Below are 24096 nucleotides of genomic sequence, written 5' to 3'. Positions count from 1 at the left end.
TTGTTATCAAAAGGTAATATTAACAGGAATAATTTTATAAATATACCGTATCATAAAAAACCTGAATCTTTAAACTTTGTGATTATTTTTTCGCATATCTATTATTTTATACACTGTATGATATCATTAATATATTTAAATCTGCATACCACCACGTTAATAGCCTAAATGAACGAGTTTCGAGGGATATTAGGGGAAAAATCATTTGCCTACAAAAGTACACATGTTTATAAATTTTAATCATGTTTTGGGTGTAATATAATTTATGACTCTCCATTATTTATATTGGAAGAAGAGATTCCTCGGCTATTCCTTTGCAAAACCCTTACTTTATTTTATTCTATCGGACGAGGAAACTCTTAGCGGGTTGTCTATCGGATTGGTGTGGCGGCTGAAGTGTTGCCTTCCCAGCCCGTGGCCTCGGGCTCAAATCCCAGCGGTGGCAGAGAAGTTTCAGAGGCTGCCTGGAGCGTTAAGCAGTGGTCCCCTTGGCGACTTTCTTTAAGAGCAGGCTAATGCCGACGCCGGGTTTCTCTCCACCCTTCCTTACCTACCCCTTCCCTCATGGCGCTAATGACCTCATCTGTCGGTCGCATACTCCAAATGCCATACCAACACGTTGCCTGAGGCCTGAGGATGACGCAGTGCGTTGAAACCATGATAGTAATCTAATAAGTATTTTATGAGGAAAAACATAGTTTAATTTTCATTCAACATGTTGCGGTTCCAACATTAATTTCTCTGAGACAAATCTACATAATTTTGCTCCTTTTTCTTTTCCTGATTCGGACTAAACTCAAAATTTGAGGACTATTTGATGTCGAGCATAGTGAACTCATATGTTAACTGCAATATGAAAAAAGGGAGAATCGTTTTTTCCAAGAAATATTTAACTAGGCCATGCTCGGGGATCTAAACATTCAGCTCAAGAGTGACTTGAGCATTAATGTGCACATATTTTCGCTGTTGAATGAACTTGCAACGAAAATAATGAGGCAATCCAAAGTTTCGCCATCCCCACCCCTCTTTTGTGCCAGGGATAATGAGGGCACGGCCGACACACAATTCGTCGTGGTTCGCTTTAAAACGCGCACTCGAGGAGGCGGGCCCCTCATTAGTTTGAATTCGCGGAATACGACGCCTACGTCCCCTATGCACTGCAAACGCCTAAATCCCAAATATATTTACGCCTATCTCTCTCTGTATGCACGTCTTCCTCGACCGCTGATTCACCGCCTCTCCGGTTGTGCATCCAAAAACTCCCCTCCCCGGGTGGTCCCACGCAAACCTTATCCATTCCTATACACTCCGCAGAACTCCCTCACCCGCCTCCATGAATATTATCCCCTTGATTTGCGCACCACAGTGATTTCCTCCTCACTTAATATCCACCCCTTCCTTCGCTAATGAGTTGGCAAGTGGGAAGAGGGTGGGCTTTGCACGGAGAGAGAGGCAGCGTGATGGCTCCTTTGTATTCCGATGGTGCTGCCGATGGGCACAATACCTCCTCCCTTCCGTCCTCCCCCCCCCCCGTCTTCCACGAATAAACCCTTGCCCAGCGTCCCCAATCCTTCACCCCCCTCAACCCCTTCCCACACAAAACAAAGCGCGACGACTTGGCCCAATGCTCTCGACTCGTAAAAAAATGACAGAAGAAAGATTCTCGAGTGCTTTCCTCTCGCTCTACGTAAGTGCGGGATGACGCATATGCTACGCATAAAGTGCGTTTGCCTATCACACATGTGTAAGGGGGGAAGGGGGGTCTCGAGCGAGTTTCATTCCTCTTACATGCCCTCGCGGCCAACCAGCGATCTCGTTGAGATTACGATCCTCTTTTTTTATCCTCATCTTGAATGGCTTTTCAGTGGTTTTGGAAGGGGTCTTTGCGGTTTATTCGCTCGTCCACTTCTGTTCCCCGGCTTCTGTTCCCCTTGCCACCCTTCCCCCCCAAACGCTCCATTTAAAAAAGAAGTCATGCACGAGGGTGATTGAGCACAGAAGTCAAAAGCACGCTCAGCAATGTCGACCGAGTGACATAGCTCCGTGAACGCCCTTTAAGAATCCTTTAAGAATCGTGCTCGGGGAATATTTTAACACGCCATTCCAGCGTAATTATTTTTATACATAAATGTTAAAATATCATATTTTTAATAATTAAAATTCATAATTGATATTAAAGCAACAAAATTAAGAATAATTACGAATACGCTGCCATTAACAAGTGTGAGTGCTACATAGAAAGCTAATATTTTTCATATAATTTTTTTATGGCAGTCTATATCCTTCAATTCATAACCTTAAACGACTGCGAGGGACGACAATGGACTGACTATGAGCGTTAGAGAAAGACTTGTAGAAATAGCAAACGTATTCTATATTGAGAATTACGTCAACGTCAACAGCATCCAAATTAGCCATAGAGTATGCAATATATTGATATCCGTTAAAATACTTTCGATAGTTAAACATTCATGCGCAATTTATACTGATTGTCTATAATAACCAGTAATACCTGAATTAATACAATAAAATTTATTTCTATAGGATCGCCTCGTAGAGACGGACTATCAATACCCTAGGGTGATGGATCGATGGAAAGGGTGGATTGTAAGGTTAGGTAAACTCGTATTAAATAGGTACACCATATTGATGTTATGTATTTATGCTAATAATAATATTTATGACGGACTTTCACTGCGCGCCCCGAACATGATCTCGATCACGATTCCCTAAACTAATTTAGTATAAGATACTTCATTTTTTCCAAATTTTCCTCATTAATATGGCCTTCCTGAAACTCCCTTTTATGCACGAAAGCATAAAATTAAAATACAAATTCACTCATTCAATCCTGAGGATGACCCTCGAGTAGGAGTTTGAAACGTTGGCCGTTGTGGATAAATTAACCCGGTGGGAATCCCGAAAAGAGTTTACGCAATTCATTCGCCGGGAAAGCATATCTCCTCGTATTTCACTCCCTTGCAATGCATTATTTCTGATGAACGTGGATTTCACCACCAATGTTTATTTTCTTGTTTTTTGTTTGTTTTTGTTTGTTTTTTATGCTTATGTTTTTTTGTTTTATTACTTCACAGAGCGAAACAGATGGACCAGGAAAAATCTTTTTTCAAAGAAATCAGACTTTTTAAAATTAATTGGATGGATGAGGCAGATACTTTGTAGAGATCCATTATGAGATGTGAAGTGAATGAACTCTTTGCACTTTCCACTTTCCACACACACACAAACAGACTCACTATGTCAAATGACACTAACACACAATTGTTCGGAGTTTTCTCTTCCTGTAGTTTACTGGCTAATTCAAAGGAATTTTTAACACTATGAGTGCTATTGAAATTGGAATACTCCATGAATTTACACTTTCAATTTCACCGGAAAAAAAATTATTTCAAAGCAATCACCCGCTCTTGAAGAATGTGCACCATTGGTACCGTTACAAAAAGACATGTAGGGCAAAAAAATTCAAAAAGCCTCGAAAGTCTCCCCCGAAGGCCCTATTTGACGACGCGTAGATTGAACTATAAAAGCCAATGTCAAATAATAAAGGAGTCAAATGATAGAGTTTTGGCAACTCAGGTGATGCAAATTCAAGAGGTGCACTTAAAAGATGACAAAATTTCCGAGAATTATCATTCCTCTCACTATCATTCACGTCATTAGTGATATGAAATAACATTTACTAAATTTAAAGCTCTGAAACACGTCTGGTGAAAAATGGAACTTAAAGAATTTTACGCGTACTTTAATATGCGGTCTTGAGGACCGTTCATCTGCATTGAATTCAAAGTGTCATGATGTATGGGAAACTGGAGTAATGACGGCTACCTAAAGGAATGTGTGTATAAGGCTTCACTTAGTTTTAAATTTGGAACGCAATCGTGTGGAATCGCTTACATGTAGCATATTTTACCTATTGCAGACCTCAATTGAGCCCTAATTAACCTTAGCTATTGATAAAATGAAAAATATAGCAAAATCAGCTTTGACCGGTATTACCCCTACCCTGGGGTAGTGGCAGTCGGTCATTACATGTACTACTAAATGGTTTTAAAATAAGAAATATGAGGATTTTCGTTGACGTAGGAACGTAAACTGAAATATTTATGTTAATTTTATTTAAATGATTACGCATTTAGGAAATTAAAAAAAGTAAATGGAAGAATGGACATAATATGAAATCAATGATTTAAAAAAATCTTTCCTAGGTAAAAAAAGGGTTGAAAAATTTATGGGCATTGCCAATATGCTAATATATGTTGATGAGCTTTTAGAAGCTTAAGTTAATTTTACATTTCGGAGCACATGCCACATAAATACCCCTCAGGAGTGTTCCATCTAGAACATTCTTGATGTGCCCATTATGCACAACACTTATCCATCTTTCCGGTGTCTTCGCAATAGAAAAAGGTTTCTTTACTCATTTTCGTTAAAATTAACTCACTTTCTGATAATTCTTCAGAAATCTTTGTCTCGTCAATAGAAGTGTCTGAGTCAGATTCAAAGAGTTTCCTGCTCATTTTCTTTTGCTTCTTTTGTTGCGTTTTTCCTTTTAGCAATAGCAGCCGTTTTCTTATAATTTTTTATTGAAGATCTGCTACACGCTACTAGCTTTATTTGTTTTCCTTATTATTTTCTGGCCTTCTGATGCATACGATAAAAAATATATGAGTACTGGTGGTGTAATGCCGGTCAGTTGCCAAAGAGACTGCCATTACCCCCAACAGCATGTTTTCATCCAACGGCTAAAAAAACAAATTTCAGTGCTTAAAACCTTAATAAAACGCTACGTGATAGAACAATATGGCTTACCTTGTGATTGTGAGATCAGCCTCGTCCTATGAAAAGTAAAATGTAACAGCTGATAGTGGATTAAACTAATGTCTTTCTTGTAAGGCAAAACGTCGAAACAGTCCTTCCTATAAAATAGGCAATTTACGATAGGCAAGGCGTCGAGCACTTCCGAAGTGTATCCATAAACTGTCGTGAGTTGACTGCACCAATCAGTTTGACTCTGCGTCGTCCACTTTATGAGAAATCATAGTGACCGCCATTACCGCAGTCTCCCCTATCTCCCCCTTTTGTCTTAATTAACTGAGGGGAACAAAGAGAAGAGAGTGTAAGGGACGTAAAATATACGCGGTGTTTAATTAAGAAATCACCAAATCATTGGGTGAAGATTTGAACACTAATATCTGCACCTTACCCTTCTATTCAAACCTGCCTAAGTAATAGCATCACCTCTATTGACCATTGAAAAAAAAAGAAACACAGTACATTTTCATCTCCATGGTAACCTGCTAGCCATGTCAATGGTGTTAGGTAGGTAATGAGTACTAAGCAGTCCCTCACTTTTCCCCCACGGAAAAAGCATTAAGTGAGGTGGGCAATAGTTTAATACGAGCGATACATGCCCCTACCATGTAATTATCAATACAATTCAAACAGCACATATGACTAGGGGAAAATTACGCTTATATAAAAATCACACTCCCAAGATAAATGTAATAAATATTAATTTAAAAAAGATCATAATAACAAAACGTAAAATCAAGTGAAGATAAAGAGAAAAACAGGGCAGCAAAGAGGAAATGTAACAACATGAGTAGCAATTTATGACATAATTTGTGCAATACTGCTATCCCTATTAGTTCGAGGAAAGAATATCATTAGATATATTTCTGTCCCGCAGTCTATTTACATTCTCATCCCCTCATAAACCCTGAAATAATGTATTTTAACATCTTTTTTTTAGGGGCCAGCATTGGAGACTGAAATCTGTCCACCGCCCGCTGGCGTCACCTATGAGGAGCTCCAGGAAATGTGTCCCCTCGGGTTGGCACTCAGCGCCACCGACGATGCAAACAGGTGGGTTCGAGTGTGGAATGAGAGAGTGAGAGAGTGGAGGAGGAGAGAATGATGACCTCCAACGCGCCATACAAACCCTTTTTGGCCCTGCGCTATTCTTTCTCTCGCCTCCGCTCTTTCCCGCGTCGCTCATTCGAACGAAATTGCATCGCATGAGTTAACTGGTGCTTAAACGGCTCTTTACCTAGGAAGTGTTCAATACATTTTTGATCATTATTTCGAAACCTAATGTCAGCTCTATGTACAAAGCTGAAACTTTCTATTTATTTATTCGAATACTAAATAAAACAGCTCTGATTGGCCTTTTACATCGAGGTGTTTCGACTTCAAACTTCTTTAATATTTGTTCTCAAGATTAAACCGCCTCTCTTAGATGAAAACACTATTTTCTCTTTGAATTTCTAATCTATACTTCTTTTCCGTGGAAATTTTCTTGTGGACACTCCAAAACAGACTTCAAGGTTGCATAGAAAAATCACCGTTTTGCTTTGAGAGGTCTTAGAAAATATGACGGAATTAAAACACTAAAAACGCAGATTTCTTCAAATTGTGGCTCTTCAAAAATATGATGGTGGAATCCAACCATCTCGAAGATTGCCAACACTCAATTGATATTTTTCTCAGTAGCACAGCTGTGTCAGACTCCCAAGTATATCACTTCCGTAAAATGCATAAATAGGCTGGTTTGGATTACGTAGTGCCTACATACCTGGTGTTGATGTCCGCAGGAAAGGGAGCGAGCCCAACTGCCGCTGCGGTGGATGCGTGGTGCACCTTCAGGGCGTGGCCGGGTCTTGGTCGTCGAGGAACGCGGGGCCCATCAAGCCGAGGGCCCGACTCATCGCCTCTTCGTCGCAGGCGTGCCCCGGGAGAAGCTTCTGGCTCCTGCAGGTATCATAACTCATTATGCACCACTGCTAATCCATCTTTCTTTAACATAAATTCTCACTTAATTACCCCCGTAACCAACAACAACCATAATATTAAGTATTTCCCCCTGAAATCAGCACAAGTAATTCATCTAATAAGCCTGAGTGACTGGTTTCACTGCGTATGATTTACAAGAACGATTTTTTATCGATTATTAATCAGAAAGCAATAAAGGAAATAAATACTAATTAAGGTTTCTCATGCCAAGAGTTTATTTGAATTGCTATTACACTAGTGTAGAATGAGGTTGGTTGCTGCAGTACCCACACGAATCTTGTTCTCTGACTGAGTAGTTTTTTCGCCGTAAAAGTACGTACATTAATTCTCTTAAAATAAGGTGCAACATTGGGTATTTCCTTCAAATATCATATGTATTATTGTTTGATAATCCATAAATAATACCATTTTCTCCAGACTCAGATTTAAATGTCCATAAAACATTGAAATTAATCCATTATTTAGAATCGGATAATCAATGTACTATTTCAGAATGCGTTCGTTAAGAAACGGAAAACATACTTTCTATTTATAGTCATTAATAATTGTATTTTATTATTTTATGAATTCCAGCCGTGACTGACTTTTTTTGCATAGAAATCTTTGCATACGTCTGCTCGATGGTTAAATAATTTTATTCCCACAGTATGCACTTCTTTCCACGCGATCGCTACGCAAATTTCCTCATTTTTATTGTTAGCACCGCTGCAATGAGCTCCCAATGACGATGATGATGTTACGGGATAACACTCTAATTCTAAGTATAATCTTAACGAAAAACTTTCTTTTCCTGAATACCGACGGCAATAGTATCCCCTTATCTAATTATAGTAGTTTGGGTAGCATCCAGGACGTGGGATTTCCCCCTGTAATGCACGCAACCTCCCCGCCATTCCTGCATGTGCTGTTTGCGTTCGTTCCAGGCGGAGCCGGGCCACGTGGTGGGTCTGACGGTGTCGAGTCTGCTGCTGCCGTGTCCCCGTCGCCAGTGGCTCAAGGCCCGCGACGGAGACTCCCTCTCCTCGCGCCTCGTGCTACACCTGCCATCTTCGTCATCGGCGGCGAGCGGCGCGCCCGCCTACAGCACCCAGGCGCTCTGCTTCTCCTCCGGGCCGCACCTCCTGCTCGAGTTCTACTCGTTCGAGCGACTCGAGGCCTCCTGCAACGGCGGATTCCTCGCGCATGCGCACCAGGTGCTCGGTGAGTCATCCATCCATCCACTCCAGTCAGGATTACTCAGATGGCCATCATGCATTTGCTGTCACCTGATACGCCCACAAAAGTCGCATCGCTGGCGGGTAGGGCGCCCCGAATTTCACGCAGTAGTATTTTATAATAAGGACTATCAGCAGAAATTTATATTTGCAATAATGTGGTAGTACATCAAATTCGTAATTTTTTCAATTCTCACTATTTTCAATACTTAAAAGTAAATATTGAGAACACATGGATCATTTTCGCCGCACTGCGGACATTTTAGGGAATGTAAATAAATGTGAAATACAATGCGTCATCGAGACGGACTCGATCCTCCTCTGCGAAGTGCCCCATCACGCACTCTTTTCAAATCCATCCCTCCCTCCTTCTCCTTGGCTCTCAAGCGTACAGACAAGTTCGTACAGACTGATTGGCGTGAAGAGAGTTTCCCTTGAAGACCCGCTAGTTCAAATTTTACGGTTCCTTCTCACTCAATCAATAATTCAACCCGAAGGTAGCTTTGGGATACATTTTCCAACGCGTAGGTGAGGGTAGAGCTCACACCAGACTCAGCCACAAGCAGGTGAGTAAACCATTCGTAGAGTATGGGAGGACGCTAATATTCCTGCGCTACCTCGCATTACGAGGATTTTAGTTGGGGTTTTCCGAAGGTCTCAACCGGGATTTGAACCAGGAAACTTTAGATAAGAAGCTCTACCTATTAAGCTATCAAGCCCCCCTTAATACTATGTATTATAAACAAAGTTATCATTCTTCTTCAAAGGAGAAAAATGAATTTTTACGGCATAAAAATAATCTGATGCCGATTAGAGCCTCTGGCCCTCCATTAATTTTTGCCTTGAAATGCCTTGAAGCACTATAAAAAATTATCATAGCAATATTTTCCACTTTACCTTCAATTGGCCATAATTTCATCAATAAATCGTTGTGTGAGTAGCGGTAGATAACAATTAACTGAAGTATATACATTTGAAATATCAGCAATTTCAAGCGTTCATCAGTTCCCTTTAATGTTAGCTTCTCCGACTGAATCTTCATTCTATAACATTAGTACTAACAGTTACAATACTTTAATTTTTTCAATGGCACATACATTTTTTTCTGTACAAATACTAAACTGAATAATATGGACTCTCTTGGAATTATAGCTACCTATTTGACTTATTCCATTTAAGAATTCAATGTATAAAATAAATATTTGACATCGCCTCTGTATGACAACTGGTTATACTAATAAAGAACATTTTCCTATTGACACGATTCCAAAAGACTTACGTAGTTTTTCTAATGCTGTGGAATTCCAACTGATTTGATAAATACACCATATACGGACGTCGCCTTCCAATAACGTGGCGCGGCTAGCTTCATCCTTGACCTATAATTACGTATGTAATGTAACCTTGTCTAACCTAAAGCTTGAATCGTATCTGACACCAACCCATTGCCAGCGAGTTGCGCTAATGGGAAAGTTATTGGCAGATGTTTATTTCTCCAAAAGAAACAAAATTTTATGCGCACAAATTCAAGTGTCGTTTGTCAAAACAAGGCAGACAATTACTTCCAGTGCTCAACGATCTTGAGTTACATTCTGCGGTGTCGTTCATCAAAATGTTATCCCAGTAGTTATGGAGCGTCGAGGGAACAAAGCAAACGCTCACGTCACCTGTGCTGGGAGGCTTAAAGCGCTCGGGTGGATCGTAATCAGCGGAGCAAACAGGTTGAGCCGCGTGAGCGCCTCCACTCGCCGTTCGGACAGATGAGCCTCAACACGGCGGAAGGCAGCGGCTTCCTACGATCCATTCCATCTCTCACACATTCTCACTTTCGTCGTATACTGCTACGGTCATTATACAAATTTTCCATGAATCCGGCAAAAATATCCGCATTAGACCCCGAAGCAACGTGCTAGGCTTAGATGCTTTGAGAAATTAAGTAAGATTAAGTTAACATCTTTGAGAGCGATATGAGAGCATCACCAGCAAACCTCGTATATTTTTAGACTCAATAGAAACGATTAAAAAGACATATTTTTAACCGAACGGATAGGAATAGGAATTTTCTTTACCCCCTAATAATATTTGACTTTAATAAAAGCTAGGTGGGACTCAGTAATCAAATCGCATTGTAGTATTTTTTCACGGCTAGTATCCCAGCATTACCACCACACGAATATTGAGATGGACTGCGGGCTATTATGCAGATGCAGGTTAGCTACTTTTTAGAAACATTCATTTTTTTTAAAATAATCGAAAAAGGGGTACAGGTTTTTTTCAGAGATCATAACCTGTAATATTAATTAGAAATCATTAGATGTATCACTAATGAAAGCCTTGATGCGTGACTAATTATTTCTTACGAAGTGTCTTTTCCCTTGTTCACTTTGAGATGAACAATTGAACAATCACGCGCTTCCTCCCGTAGGTCCTTGCGCGCAGGTGTGGACATTTGATTCTACCCCATTTAACCCTGAAGGATAGTTGCACACGCGTCCGCCGTGTGGCGCGCAGAGAGGGAAAGTGACTCCACCTATCGGAAGGGAGGGAGTGGAGTGAGTTTGAGGGGTATTCTTGAGCCGGGGAGATAAACGGCCGCATAATTGCCTCCCCCATCTCCTTAATCCGCTTATCGTGTTCGCAGTGTGTGCCCGTTCGCTGGACCCCCCTCTCACTTTCCGCCCCTCCAACCTGCCCACCTCTCACTTCCTCCATGACTTTCACCACTTTCGACCGCCTCTCCATTTCACACTGTACGCATACCAACACTGACCAATCGAAATGCATTTCAATTAACAATAGGCTTACAGTGAGGACTTTGGAGTGCGGGTGACGTCACAACTCAGTGCCCAACATAGGTACCTCGAATGTCTCCATGGTAACATGCTATTGTGTCACGTGGCTTTCATAATATTAGCGAATGGTACACTATTGCCGTACATTTGGGTGCCAAGAAAAAATAATTTAGAGGAAGCTCAGTGATCTATTTAAGGTGATTTATGTTTACATGTTTTAATATAGATTGTATTTCATTATGAAATGCGCTTAGTTTTTCCTCCGGGGCTCATTCATGCATAAATTTCCAACGTCAAGTGAAACATACGTGATATGATGGGTGCACAATTTTCCCCACAGGGTATTATTAGCTTATCCACCCCCTACGCACTTATCTCAACTCTAAGATAATAAACAGCCCAGACCATTTCTCTCGTTAAGGTAGGGAGAAAAGTGAAATTTGTCTGCGGAATTTGCCTTTGTGTTGGTGACAAAAGTAAAGGTTTAAGATGGCGCATCACTCCCGTTCGGTTGGTCTTTTTTGTGACCCTCTTTTGTTTCACGCGCTATTATCTTGAAATATTCAGGGAAATTATAGCAGACCATTGACAATATTCAAGTGCATCTTAAAAATGAACATTTTAACATACAATTTTCTCTATGGTTAAGTAATTTTAACATTTTAGATACGCGTTCAACGATGATAGATACTGCACCTGGTAAATGTTGAAAAGAGCTCACTAAAGATGCGCTGAACATTCCGTGATGAAGGCGTAAATTTTAAACGAATGAAACGTCAAGAAGAAAGGACAAATGAAGAACGCACAGCGAGCGGTATTGATGCGTCGTCCTGAACTTCTTGGGCCCGAATATCACAGATTTCGTCGTTTGGGAGAGTGTGCCTCTCGTTCCCTCGCGAGTTCATTTTGCAAAAAATGCAATTTCCAGCAATAATACGTCGAGAGGCCCCTCCTCACAAACCTCACATCCGGGGTCATGAGCTCCATGTCGATCTTAAGGATCTTAATCCTTTTTGATGCCCCCATATTTTATTTAGAATAATGAATATTCTGAATTAATAAAATAACATAAATTGTAAGGGATCTACGAGACATTGCGGATGTTAAAGTTCCACGTGAGCGTATATTCATAAAATATATAGTTCATATTATTTCTCTTGAGGTCCCATCCATTTACTTTCCAAGCAATCCCATGCTAACGAGGAAGCATTCTTTTCTTAATGCCATAACAATTAGTTTATCATCCTGAAAATCTTTCAGGCAATTCACTGAAATTATGCTCGGCATATTATATTAATGTAAACATCCCATACTTATATCTTCAAATATATAACCGCAGGGATAGGGATTTTTCTATGTTCTGCTTGCGATAGGCGCACATTCCGCAGCGAATGTCGCCGCATTCGGAGTTTGGGGAGAAGGACGAGGGTGCGCCCTTTCCCGCTCGCAGAGGCAAATTTATGCGGGCACACAGCGCCTCCCCTTTCATTATCATCCGGACGACTGCTCCCTAGAGCCCTAAGACCCTCTCGACGACAAATTATCTCCGCTGACCCTATCTTCCCTTAAATTCTAGCATATTTCACCATATGCCCACCATTAGATAACTCTTGTTTGATGACATCCTCCACGGCTCCGGCAAACCTCACATCCGGGGTCATGAGTTGATCTTAAAGATTAACCTTTTGACGCTATATTTTATTAAAAAGAATGATGATTCTGAAACTATGTCCTTTGATATTACTACATTGCTTCATGACCACAATTCACCATCAAATGAAAATAGAATTACCTAACCTTGGTAACTCTTTAATAAACTCATCAGTACACCACTTAAATGAATTAAATCGACCACTGCTAAAGAGGCGATTCGTTTCTACCAATCACAGACTTCTTAGTTGCGACGTTTTCAGAAAGCTACTTTCCAAAAGTCACTCTAAAATACGATTGCGTTTCCCGGCATACATTTTAACTTCCCATTGACACTGAAACCATTTTAATATTATCACGACACATCGATAATAGTATACAAACAATGTATGTATACTTTGTATAATTTGTTGAGGAGTTTTCATTCAATGTTAAGCTTAGTTTGTCCACTGGATACTAGTTAAAATTTACTTTTCCATGGGCTGACCTAAAAATTGGGAGAAAAACTCTTCGGCATAAAACTCATATTTTTAAGAGTCACAATATGACAGTTTTCTTGGTTTACAATACGATACTGTTTCGATTTATTACTACTCCAAGATGGCATTTCTGGCTCTGGCAACGACTAAATCGGCCTCCTTTCCACATGTGATCAGATGAGTGATCACAGTGACTGAGAGATTAAAACCATAGTTATGCGATTCGACTATTTTAATCACACCCGACTAACGGAGAATTTAACTTGCAATAATTTAATGACGAGAATCAGTGCTGTAAATACGAGTTTACCCATTCAAATACAAACAAGAAGTGAGCTTTTAGCCCCGGAAGATAATGTTTCGGGTTGAAATCTCTCTTTCGGGTTAATCCGGAGGGTTTATATATATCCTCCTCAGGGATGGTAACACCTTTTCACTATTAATCCTAATGGAGAGAGAGGGAATTGAGTGGGATTTGCCGCGTTGGGGGAAGCCACACTTCCCAATCGCTCCTTGTTGCTTGCTTCCCGATCTCACCCCCACCCCACCTCGCTCATCATTTGCATACAGATTGGACAGCGAGGAGATTCGGAAAGCCACGAGTTATGACGACATCCTCCCTCCCGCACGCCCTTACAAGGGAGAGGAGGCCCTGCCCATCCAAATCCGTATTTACGCCTTGTTTCCACTGCTTCCATCTTTATGCCAGATGGCCCCGACCATGGCTCCTTTGATTAAGTCCGCGCCTGGATTCTCACCGTAGGCGAGTGTGCCGAAATTCGATGGCAGCGACGTCCGGGCATTTTATTTCCGGCAATCGCCGCTGACGATGGTCTCTGCGTCGCGTCACTAGCAATTCAAAGATCGAATTCCAAGAACTACAAAGTGCGAAGCTAAAATTAAATAGCGGCCAAGCATCCTACTACAGACTATATTTTGAGAGACGCTGATTTCAGCAGACTCGGCGTCGGCACCGCGGCGTGGACATGTTTTTAGAGACGGGCACGCACACCTCTGGCTGGGCCATGATGTCGGGTGTCGCGGGTTAGAATTCGAAACGGTACCGCTACTTAAGTGATTTTAGTTGCTCAGATGACTGCATTTCCTCATTCTCAGTTGACTGGTCCACACTTCTCCGATATCTACCTTCTCCATTCCTCACATATTTTTTTCGAAATCACGGATCGTCGCACTGATGGATTCCATGAAATGCATGAACAGTAGATCCTCTCATTACCCTTACGGAGCTTGCGTTGTGGAAACAAGGCATAAGGATCGGGACTCCCTTGGAGGGGGCGCTGGGTGGCCACGAGCGGCAGACGATCCGACCGACGCGACGGCTAGAGTTGGATAGGTAAGAGGAGGATTAGCGACTGCTGCTGAAGGGTCGCGTAAGCAGACAGGGACAATGGGATGGCAAATTTCGTCGTTCCATTATTTATGCTCGATTCTGAAAACGAAGAAAGACTCAAAATATTGAGCGGGTCTATCGTTTAAGCTAAGGAAAAAAATTCATAGGATAGAATGATTATTTCCACCCTTCTGAATAGTAAAAAATTCCTGCATCTATTTTACTTTATCTTAGGTATTCTACGGAAAACAAATATTTTTAACGCATCAATCCAGTTCAGCGCTTGAACGACTGAAATCGGCAAAATTGTTTCTAATGATATGATTCTCAATCTAAGAGAGACAATCTTTCTCGTCTCAGACTCAACTTTGTGGAAGTTTATTCTCATGTTAATGAAATGAAAAACTTTGTTTCATTCCACCAATTAATTTTAATGTACGATTAGTTTCGACGCAGCGGCGTCATCCTCAGGTACACGGTACCAGGTACCCTCTAACTAGGTTTAATAAATTGGTGGACTACAACAAAGTTTTTCATTTCGGTAATAATAACAGAGACGACATTATACTGGAAGTTTTCGAGAGAAAATGTTTTGGATCACTAAAAATGACTTATGTTAGTTGTACAACAATCAAACCCCTGCTAACTTTGAAATAAATGGCTCACTTTAAAATTGATTGAGTCCCTTCTACGCTCAATAATTTCAACATTTTCCGGTTGTTAGCTGATGTGTAGGCTGAAGAAAGAGGGTGTGGGGACAACCGCAGCAATGACTGCCCGTTGGGAACGAATTCGGGGCTCTGTATAAATAAATAGCAGCTCCAAAAAAGCATCCACTTCTCTTCAAGGGAGCAAAAAACCGATATATCCTCGAGAGAGCTCTCACTCTTAATCCAGACCAACCCGATAGCAATTTAATGCGCAGGAGACTTTTGGCCTCCGCGCTGGGCGCAGAGATTTGATGAGGTACGTTGCCCAGGCCACCGATTCGTTTCACGTTGGGTCGCAAGGATGATGGCAACGGACGACGAAAACCTTTCGTAAAAAAGAATTGCAGAGAGCGATACATCATCCACTTAGATAGGTGTGGGAGAATTCTCTTATTTTACCTTCAAGAACAGCCAGCAACACGGATATAGAAAAATAGCGATTCCGGGAGATTACCAACAGTAAAAAACTGACAGTGATGATTAAGAATGCGACTACATTCCTCCATTTTAAACCTTATTAATGATTTTGAAGCGCTCACAACCCGTGCTGCATATTATCCTAATAGAGCACGTTGATCCCTTTATCCTTAACGCCTTTGATCTTCTCATATTTTTATGATGGAAGTAAATATATTGACACACGCCTCATATTCTCAATCATGAACCAATCCATAAACCAGTAAATAGAGAAAGTAATATAAAGTAATCTGCTTAAAAAACAAGTTCATGAAGTTTAATGGGCAATATCATACAAATTATGGGCGTGAGGGTCCAGTTGAAGCAAAGTCGCCAAAAAAAGCCAATTCCAAGCAAACTGAAACTATTCAGGGAACTATCAAGGACAGTGATTTTAACTCCTTTCAAGGAAGATTCTTTATAAATTTAATCAAAAGATTCAAGTCAGCCGATTTGATGAGAAGATGTTTCTTCTGATATCGAAAGGCTCATTAAAGTTATTGCATTCGAATGACGAGGAATAACATACGTGGCATGAAAGTTTTATTTATTTCCCCTTGCATTAAGAGTGCTTTTCAGAATGATTTCAATATTTCTCAGTAACATACAAATTATTCATCAAAATAGCGAAATTCTCACATTAAAAAAGTAGCTCAAGGAGAAGCATATTTCGTAAATAGCTAAGTGCATTTCCACGATTATGATTTACATTATAGTACAGAAAATAATGTTAAAATAAGAACAACACCCAGCGCTTTAAAAATATTTTTACTGACATGACTCATTATATCATAGTCAAAATATTTCCAATCATTCGTCTGGTTACTGAATCTATATTATCTATAGTAGAAGTAATGCGGGGTCTATCAAACAGCCTTAAGTATGACGTAATCTCATCATTTTAAGATCATTTCATTCGTGATCGTGCCACGGACTAAGTTTCTACTATGCCCACGTACCGGATGGAATGCCATATGTAAGAAAACGTTATGACATACTTTGAAAATAAAGGTATTAAAGGGGGAAAAGAGGAACGCCTATACTGCGATGCATTTTAAAAATTCCCCGTTGATATTTTACATGATTATTCTTTCGCACCATTTATGAAGATAAGATGTCTCTTCTGGGCAGATTTCGCGATGTTTTGCTCAATTGCGCATAGTAATAGGGTGGTTTCCTATTATTTTTTTAATTGCCTAAATCGAAAGATTATTACTCCTGGAGTAGGTATTTCACGCTTTTAGATTTTTAAATGACTATATTTATTTTTCGCGATTAAATGAAAAGTGAACATTTTCAAGCGCGCGAAAACGCGACGGCTAAGTATGAATGCCGGGAAAACTCCGTGTGACGTCATTCTGGTTCCCGCTGCCGCAAGTGAGGTGACCTTGGGGCGAGGCTTTGAGCGCTGATACGACGCAGGATGCTAGCAGGTAGCAGAGTACCATGCTAGCTGGTAGCGCTTGGCTTAAATAAGGATTATCAATACGCTATCAAACGAAGAAAACTTTCCGACCTTAGGCAGTTTTAATAGGTGATTATTGAGACATGTTTCCCTGAGCTCTGTGCCTCGTGCATGCATTGGTAATGTCAGACGATATAAAACTCCTGACTACTCGTATAGCATCTAGGTCCCTGTGACGTCACGTGGAGTGGCATCGCATGGGCGCCAATCTGGCCTTTTTCAAATGAGGATGAAATTGACCATTGCCATTCGTCTAAACCGGTGTTGCTATAACCAAATAATTTTTATATTATGAATACACTAATGGTGGGTAACGAATCGCAATCTATGCCTTTCGTTTTCTTTGATGAAGGGAACTACCCTATTACATCCCCTACGCATGACATATCTATAGTTCTCTCATTAGCTTACAATCTTTCCTAAAATTTTGGATTGATCAATATTTATCTAAGTAAATCTGATCTTCTAATTTGACGAAGAAGCCTCAGACGGCGGCGGCGTGTTTCGAGCAATATCAGCCTAGAGAAGTGCCCGAGATTTCTTTTTCAAATGGGGCTATGAACTAAAATGTATCTAGTAAAATAATTGTATTTTTGCGTTAGCTTATCGTATGGTAAGGGGAGTATTAAAAAAATTAAATTTAGTGTATAAAATAACGCATTTAGTCGCTACATAATATTAAAAATATGAAAATCTGAGTAAAATCTTCGGCGCCGCCAAACGACGAAACGGAGGAAAACTTTTAGCAGTTGAGCTGCTTCGATTGCGTAGCGTCATCTCTTAAGCGCTGAATTTATAGCTAACCAACGTTAGATTCTAATGGAGATCGTTTATTCCGTTTGTTTGAATATGCTATGAAGTTAATACGTATATGGAGCAGCAAGGCAAATGTTTGGAGAATTAAGACGCACGAGTCATTATGACAAATTGAAACCATAATTTTTTAACCGTAGTGAAAATTTAATAAAGTCGTCATTGTATACCTGCATGAGTGCTATCTTATGTAACCTGGTGTAGGTATTAGCCTGCATGTAGTCACATACCTGCCTACATAGATTTGTGCAGCTGTCTACATGGAAAAAATTACGCGCATAAAAAAATTTTCAGTGAAAATCATGGAATGTCGATGAATAGCTGTAAAATAAGAAGTAGAAAGAAGCTGTGAAAAAAATAGTCACTGGCAAGATTCGAACCTGGGACATCATCATATAAAGCGATCGCCGTAACCACTGTACTACGGCTCCTGGTTTATAACTGGCTCTTAAGGCCTGGTTACAAAATACATTAACACGTACAAGTTAATGTAAAAATGTATGAACGCGACAATGAACGCCAAAATGCTCCGTGTAACCACCCAACTTGTGCAAATGCATGAAAAGAAAATTGAACTAGTTCTAATTTGGTTCATGCATTCGTACATGTTCCGTTTCGGTCCACAAAAATCATTCAGGAATTCACATATTAACTTGTATGTGTTATGTATCATGTAACCATGCCTTTATAGGTACGAGAATACATTAGACCTTTAACTGTATACCTGCATTTTTCATTTAAACTGTAGGTTATATGTATCCTCTTGTGTGAGGTTATACAAGGACAGCTCTCGATGGACTACAACACTACAAAGTTTGATTGAATTCTGAGATTCGGACACCCCTTCTAAGACGAATACGTCCGCCCATTCTTTTGGGGTACATGAAGTTTTCCATTTCATCTTCCAACTGAAATAGGCATTAGCACAAAGATATTTATACACAATTATATAAAGCTGTTGTATTAAAATATACAAATTCTATCTATCAATCCCTAAGTCAGAGTAACGATGCATTGTTGCACCTCCTAGATCTGCATTTTTTACTCCTTCAGTTTACTATACTAATAGTCCATTCTCAATATTTGAATTTAAAGATTTTGAATACAATCTATTATAGATGTATATACGTTTAAGTGATCGCCATTGCAAAACAAAACCGAAGAAGGAGACTAATTCATATCGGAACGTACATGTCGGAATTATGCTTCTCACCTTTTATTTTCCTTCGGCTCCATGACAAAAACTATTTCAGGCGAGTTTTCAATCAGGTATTATAACTCATCCGCACAAATTACCACTTATTTTGAGCTACAGAAGCCCTAGCTTTCGTAGCAGTAGTGTTTTCTGCAGTTCAACACCAACGACTGCCGTAGTAAACAATGCACCAGATATTCGTTATGACTTGTGACGTCATTTTCCCACAATGTCGCGTTCCTACTGGTTTCGCAACCGTTCGAATTCTTCTACTCTTTTTCGTTAACTTTTGCCTAGAATACAGTTCAATTTGCGAAAGTAACCATTAGCCACACATGAATTGACGGAAAGAATTTTTCAGTACACTTTCAGGAGCCCATTGGGGTTCAATAACTTTGCCTAGCCTAAAATAATGGAATATAAATTTTATTTAACGTAAATATCTTCTGCTAGATCACTGGAGTTGGCGCAATTGGCGTCCTAGGTTGAATAAAAATGCTTAACATGCGTCGACATAGACGCTAGCCTATTCTGCGCACCCCGTGTCCTACTGCGAACCATGTTCAAATTTTGCCTCTCTCTTTCCGCAGCCAACTCGTCCGCATCCGCCATTGGTCGAGACATCCTGCTCACGCCAACAACGAGAGCGATGCCTCGTAGTTCCCTCTCCGTCCACGCCGTGGCGCTCGCATTCATCCTCGCGCTCCTGGCACTCTCTGGCGGCCTGGCGCTCAACTACATCCTCCGCCGGCGCCGCTTCAACGAGGAACTTAAAAAGCGGGAAAAGGAAGAAGAGGAAATGTCCGACTCTGATTCGGACACGAAGTGCTTCATTGGCAGGAACAGGGAAGGAGGCAGCGCGACCAGCGTCACTTCCGTCTCGGACGTCATTTCCCTGCGGAAGCTGTCGGTGAGCAAAGAGAGGAGGGAGCGGCGAGAGGTCCACATGAGGCTGACGGAGGAGTCTGACGAAGATGAAGATGAAGAGGAAGGGGGGGAGGGGGGCAGAGGGGGAGGAGGGGAGCAGCAGCCAGGAAAGGAGGGGGAGGAGGCCTCCAAGTCCAACGACCACGACGAGCCGTAAGTTTCCCATCCGAGGATTGTGCGAATCTCTTGTTTTTTGGTATTTGTTCCTGGGAAGACGCTCATGTACCTACATGAGGTGATTATGGAATGGAAGGAGGTCAAGGCCGTGGCCACAAAAAAATCTTGGGAGAGGAAGGGTCTCCATTTGAAGAGAAGAAGGGCTCATTTTGGAGGGGGTTCACTTGGGGGGGGGGGGGTTCACTTAAATACACCATCCCTTAAGATTTCGGTGGTAGGGGGTTTGAATGTCGATCGCCACGGCCTTGAGAGGAGACAAATCACCACTCATCACTTAACGCTCGTTTCATCACTTGCAATTTATTAATAGAACTTCAAACTACCGAATCAAATAATTTCGAATTCATCAGTGTATTTTATCAGCCAAAAATTTATGAAATATTTACGCATATTTATCCATTATTCCAAAATGAATACGCACATTAAATTTCGAGTTGCTCCCGAGACATTAACTCGCACCAATTATGAAAATGAGTTCAATGACCCTGGAGTCGTGCCCATTCATAAATTCCTACTTGAGAGGATATCTGCAATGCGATTTCTTCCAACTCCCAACCACGCCCTCTGGTCAGGTGAAACGCAGGATTTGTTCGGAGATTGAGGCTGTTCTCTGTGGAGTGGCGGGGAGGAAGTCTCCGTCCGGTTCGCAGTCCACATTCCAACTCATTCATAATAACCTCAAAAATAAATAGAAAAGACTTCACCAAAGATTCCATTCCTAATCTCCCTTTCCCGTCAACCTCAATAACTCAACTTAAAGAAATAATTTTACCGAAAACATCACCTGATGACAAAATAAATATTTTAACTTGGGTTGTTTGTGCCGTCTTTTAGTGTTCTTTTAAAACTTCATCTTCCAGTCTAGTTTCACAAAATATAATTCCATTTGAATTCATTTTTCCAGATATCCATAATAGTTCCAGCAATTTCTATCATTTTACTAAGGAAAACTAAATTCCAATAAATCCTTATCCTTGAATGTGCATATATTTGGATTAGCAACTAATTCAACCTATCTTAGCCGCCGTCGCCGAAGGACCAAAATTTCTTTCACATTTCCCACAAAATATCATTGAAAGGCAGTCTGTTAAGGCCTTATTACACGGTACATCAACCCGTTGGAGGTAACGTAAGAATGCATGGACGCAAAGTTCACCATGTCACCACCCAAATCGTGCGGATGCATGAACACAAAATTGAACTAATTTGGTCCATACATTGTCCGTTCCGGTCCACCAAAATCGTTCATCCATTCATAAGTTCACACTTAAGAGCTAATGTCCCAAGTCCTTTAGATTATATCATAATTTTGCTGATATTCTCTGCACTTTTAATCAAAACTGTTCCATGAAAGCTTTCCGTCAAGAAGTGCATCCAAAATAGAGTCTTTGCGAACTAGGGCGCTCACTGGGTGGTTGTGCGGTAACCAAAAGCATAGTACGGCATTAGAGTCTCCCAACAGAATCTCCAACTACAATATTACCAAGGGCGACGAAAAAGTTATAAACTGTATACATACACATAGATTTCAATGAAATATTTGTTCGTCTCCATCTTGGTGAGTGTAAAGTTCAATGGAAATAATATGTCGAACCGAAATACCAAAAACTGGGAGAAAACGCTCTCGTTGGACTCAACCATTAACACCTTGAAATCAGAGAGATCACTCGATCTGGGATTTTAAAATTTCAGCCTCGGTTGCACGCTGAGAAGGCGAGAACAGCTCTTGTTTACATTTATTTCGAGAATTCAATTTTGACTAATGGATCCCGTGATGGTTGCAGGGCGAGGGCCATTCTGCCGAGGGTGGAGGTGTTGCGCCCCACCGCAGGCACCAAGGGAAGGAGGGCCAGGGTGGAGACGGCGGACCGGGGAGGGGTGCGGGGGGTGGTGGTCCAGGAGGAGGAGGAGGCCCAGCAAGAGGTTACGAGGAGGCGCCGGCGCCAAGCGGGGCCGGGGCGCCGCGAGTGGCGCGAATCGGCATGCCCCCTTCTGGAGCCGGAGGCCTCCGCCGTGGCACAGAGCTCCATCTCGCTACCCAGCTCCCCCACGGAGGCGGCGGCGGCGGCGGCTGCAGAGGGGGAGGCCCCCGGCCTCTCCGCCTCCGCACCCCTGCTCCTCCGGCGCTCCCTCTCATTCTTCGCGGCGACGGCCTCGGCGTCCACGGCGGGAGCGGCCGGCGATTCGCCTCCGGAGGCAACAGGCGGAGTGGCGCTGAGCATATCCGCCGCGGGCAAGCAGTGGTGGAGGAGGAAGATGCAGAGGTGAGAGGATTCGATTCCCCTTCGATCCACCTCGCCTGGTGATCGATTCACGTTCACTAACACCGCACACTAGCCAGTCCAGGCATCTGCAATCACTAAAAAGTAAGCGGCACTCGAATATCTAGGCGGTCTTCCATACAGTCCAGCACTTACTTAAAGTAGGCGTACTTCCAGTGTAAACGAATGTATTCAGCACAAAGTATTGGCGGTTACTGACAGTGTCCCTTCTTTACGTGAATGCAACCACGTATCGCGAGGACGTCGGAAGAAGTGGATATCGTGGGAATTGCGAGTACGAAATAATTCCTCAGCACTAGATGCTGAAATGCACACTGGTGGAAAAATAAGCGTAAAGCTCATTGACGTCTTAATACGGCCAGCTCAGGAACTACTTATAGACGTCCGCCTTCCAAAATGTTGTCCGTTTAATGTTATCATACGACCGGGAATTCCAACTACTTCCCCCTTGTGACAGAGAATTTCGATTCGCTAGATAGCTATGCTTTAAACACCCAGCTGAGAGTTCCTCCTCTTATGTCCGCAGCATCAGTCACCTAGCCCGCGGAGTCGATGAGCCATCACCGAAGAAAGGCAGCCTTAAATCTGATTCTGGAGAGAGAGAGAAGAGCTGCAATTCGGGTCTGGGAGCCCCGAGGATAAAACTCGGATCGGTGCGAGCGAGGCTGCACAGCTCCAGATCTAGTGCTAGACGTATTTTAGGGCCACCGCTAGCCTTCCCAATCGGCTCTCGACGACCTCTTCCGGCGAGAACCTAACTTCTCGTGCGTCAACCCTCAAGAGTTTTTAACAAATATTCGTGAGTGGAGCATAGAAGCGCAAAGACTTTTGGAAACGATAGTAACAGTATTAGTTATGAAAGATATCGGAAATAAATCTTTCTGCCCACCTATGATTATCTAGCCTTATTATTCGAGGAAATTCTTCCACGCTAGAAAAAAAATAATCTGCGCTAACTAGGATTCCCTTAAATCGTGCTCGCTGCTTTTAAATTTCTTGAGGCAATATGGTCGATCGAGAAAAGGACGTGAATTTCATAAAGGGGACCAAGCACCGTTGTATCCATTGATCTTAAATGAGAACAGATTTCATTTTGAAAATGAACGAGGAAGATTTGTGAATGTTTCTCCTCCAGTCCACCCAGGTTTGAGGAGGAGGGACATTCACACATTAACCCTACTATTATGCAATGGTACACGGTGTACCTCATGGCACTGTCCAAGACACCTCAATTGAGAATGACATCCATACATGAATTGCCATGAGAAAAAATTTCCCTGGACCGGAACTCGAACCACGGACCTTGGGCTTTCCATTGGGCCACTGCAAAGACCACTGTGCTATCCACCGAGCCGCAATGTCACACCTTACTTCGCGCGAATATTTTCATCACCTTCTCAACAGTCGATGAGGGGGAGGATTCGAATAAAAACCTTCAATTAGCGAGAGCACTTATGGAATTCACTGAACCCGCTGCACCTTACATGCAGTTTTTCAAGTGCACTAGTATAGCATGAAGAGCACTCAGTTAAATTGTTCCACCATGACGGATTACGCGCGGAGCAGCTGTTTCCTTCGAAATTCGAGAGATTTTTTTCAGGATACCCCGCATTACGAATGATCGTAATAGCCGAGTAATTCATGGACTAATGGCAACTGGATCTAAGAATCTATTGGGTGAATCCGGATTCAGAAATTCCTTAAGCTGCCATACGCTTGATTGAAACCCAGGACTCATCGGTCCAGATCTGTCCACACTATTTCTCAAACTG

At 41.7% G+C, this 24096-nt stretch overlaps 1 protein-coding gene across 1 annotated transcript in view; it reads left to right on the top strand.

Moving 5' to 3' along the window:
- The window catches only part of LOC124154265, a 297186-nt gene that overhangs the window by 270444 nt on the left and 2646 nt on the right, over positions 1–24096 (top strand). The window contains exons 9-13 of the mRNA XM_046527881.1: positions 5774–5886; positions 6615–6777; positions 7737–8013; positions 19529–19931; positions 21827–22306. Of these exons, the coding sequence (XP_046383837.1) occupies positions 5774–5886; positions 6615–6777; positions 7737–8013; positions 19529–19931; positions 21827–22306 (1436 nt within the window). The remainder of the gene's footprint in view (positions 1–5773; positions 5887–6614; positions 6778–7736; positions 8014–19528; positions 19932–21826; positions 22307–24096) is intronic.

Source organism: Ischnura elegans, chromosome 1 (assembly GCF_921293095.1).
Source record: "Ischnura elegans chromosome 1, ioIscEleg1.1, whole genome shotgun sequence".
Lineage (NCBI taxonomy): Eukaryota > Metazoa > Arthropoda > Insecta > Odonata > Coenagrionidae > Ischnura > Ischnura elegans.
The sequence above is the reverse complement of the archived record's forward strand: the minus strand, read 5'-3'. Positions and strand labels throughout refer to the sequence as shown.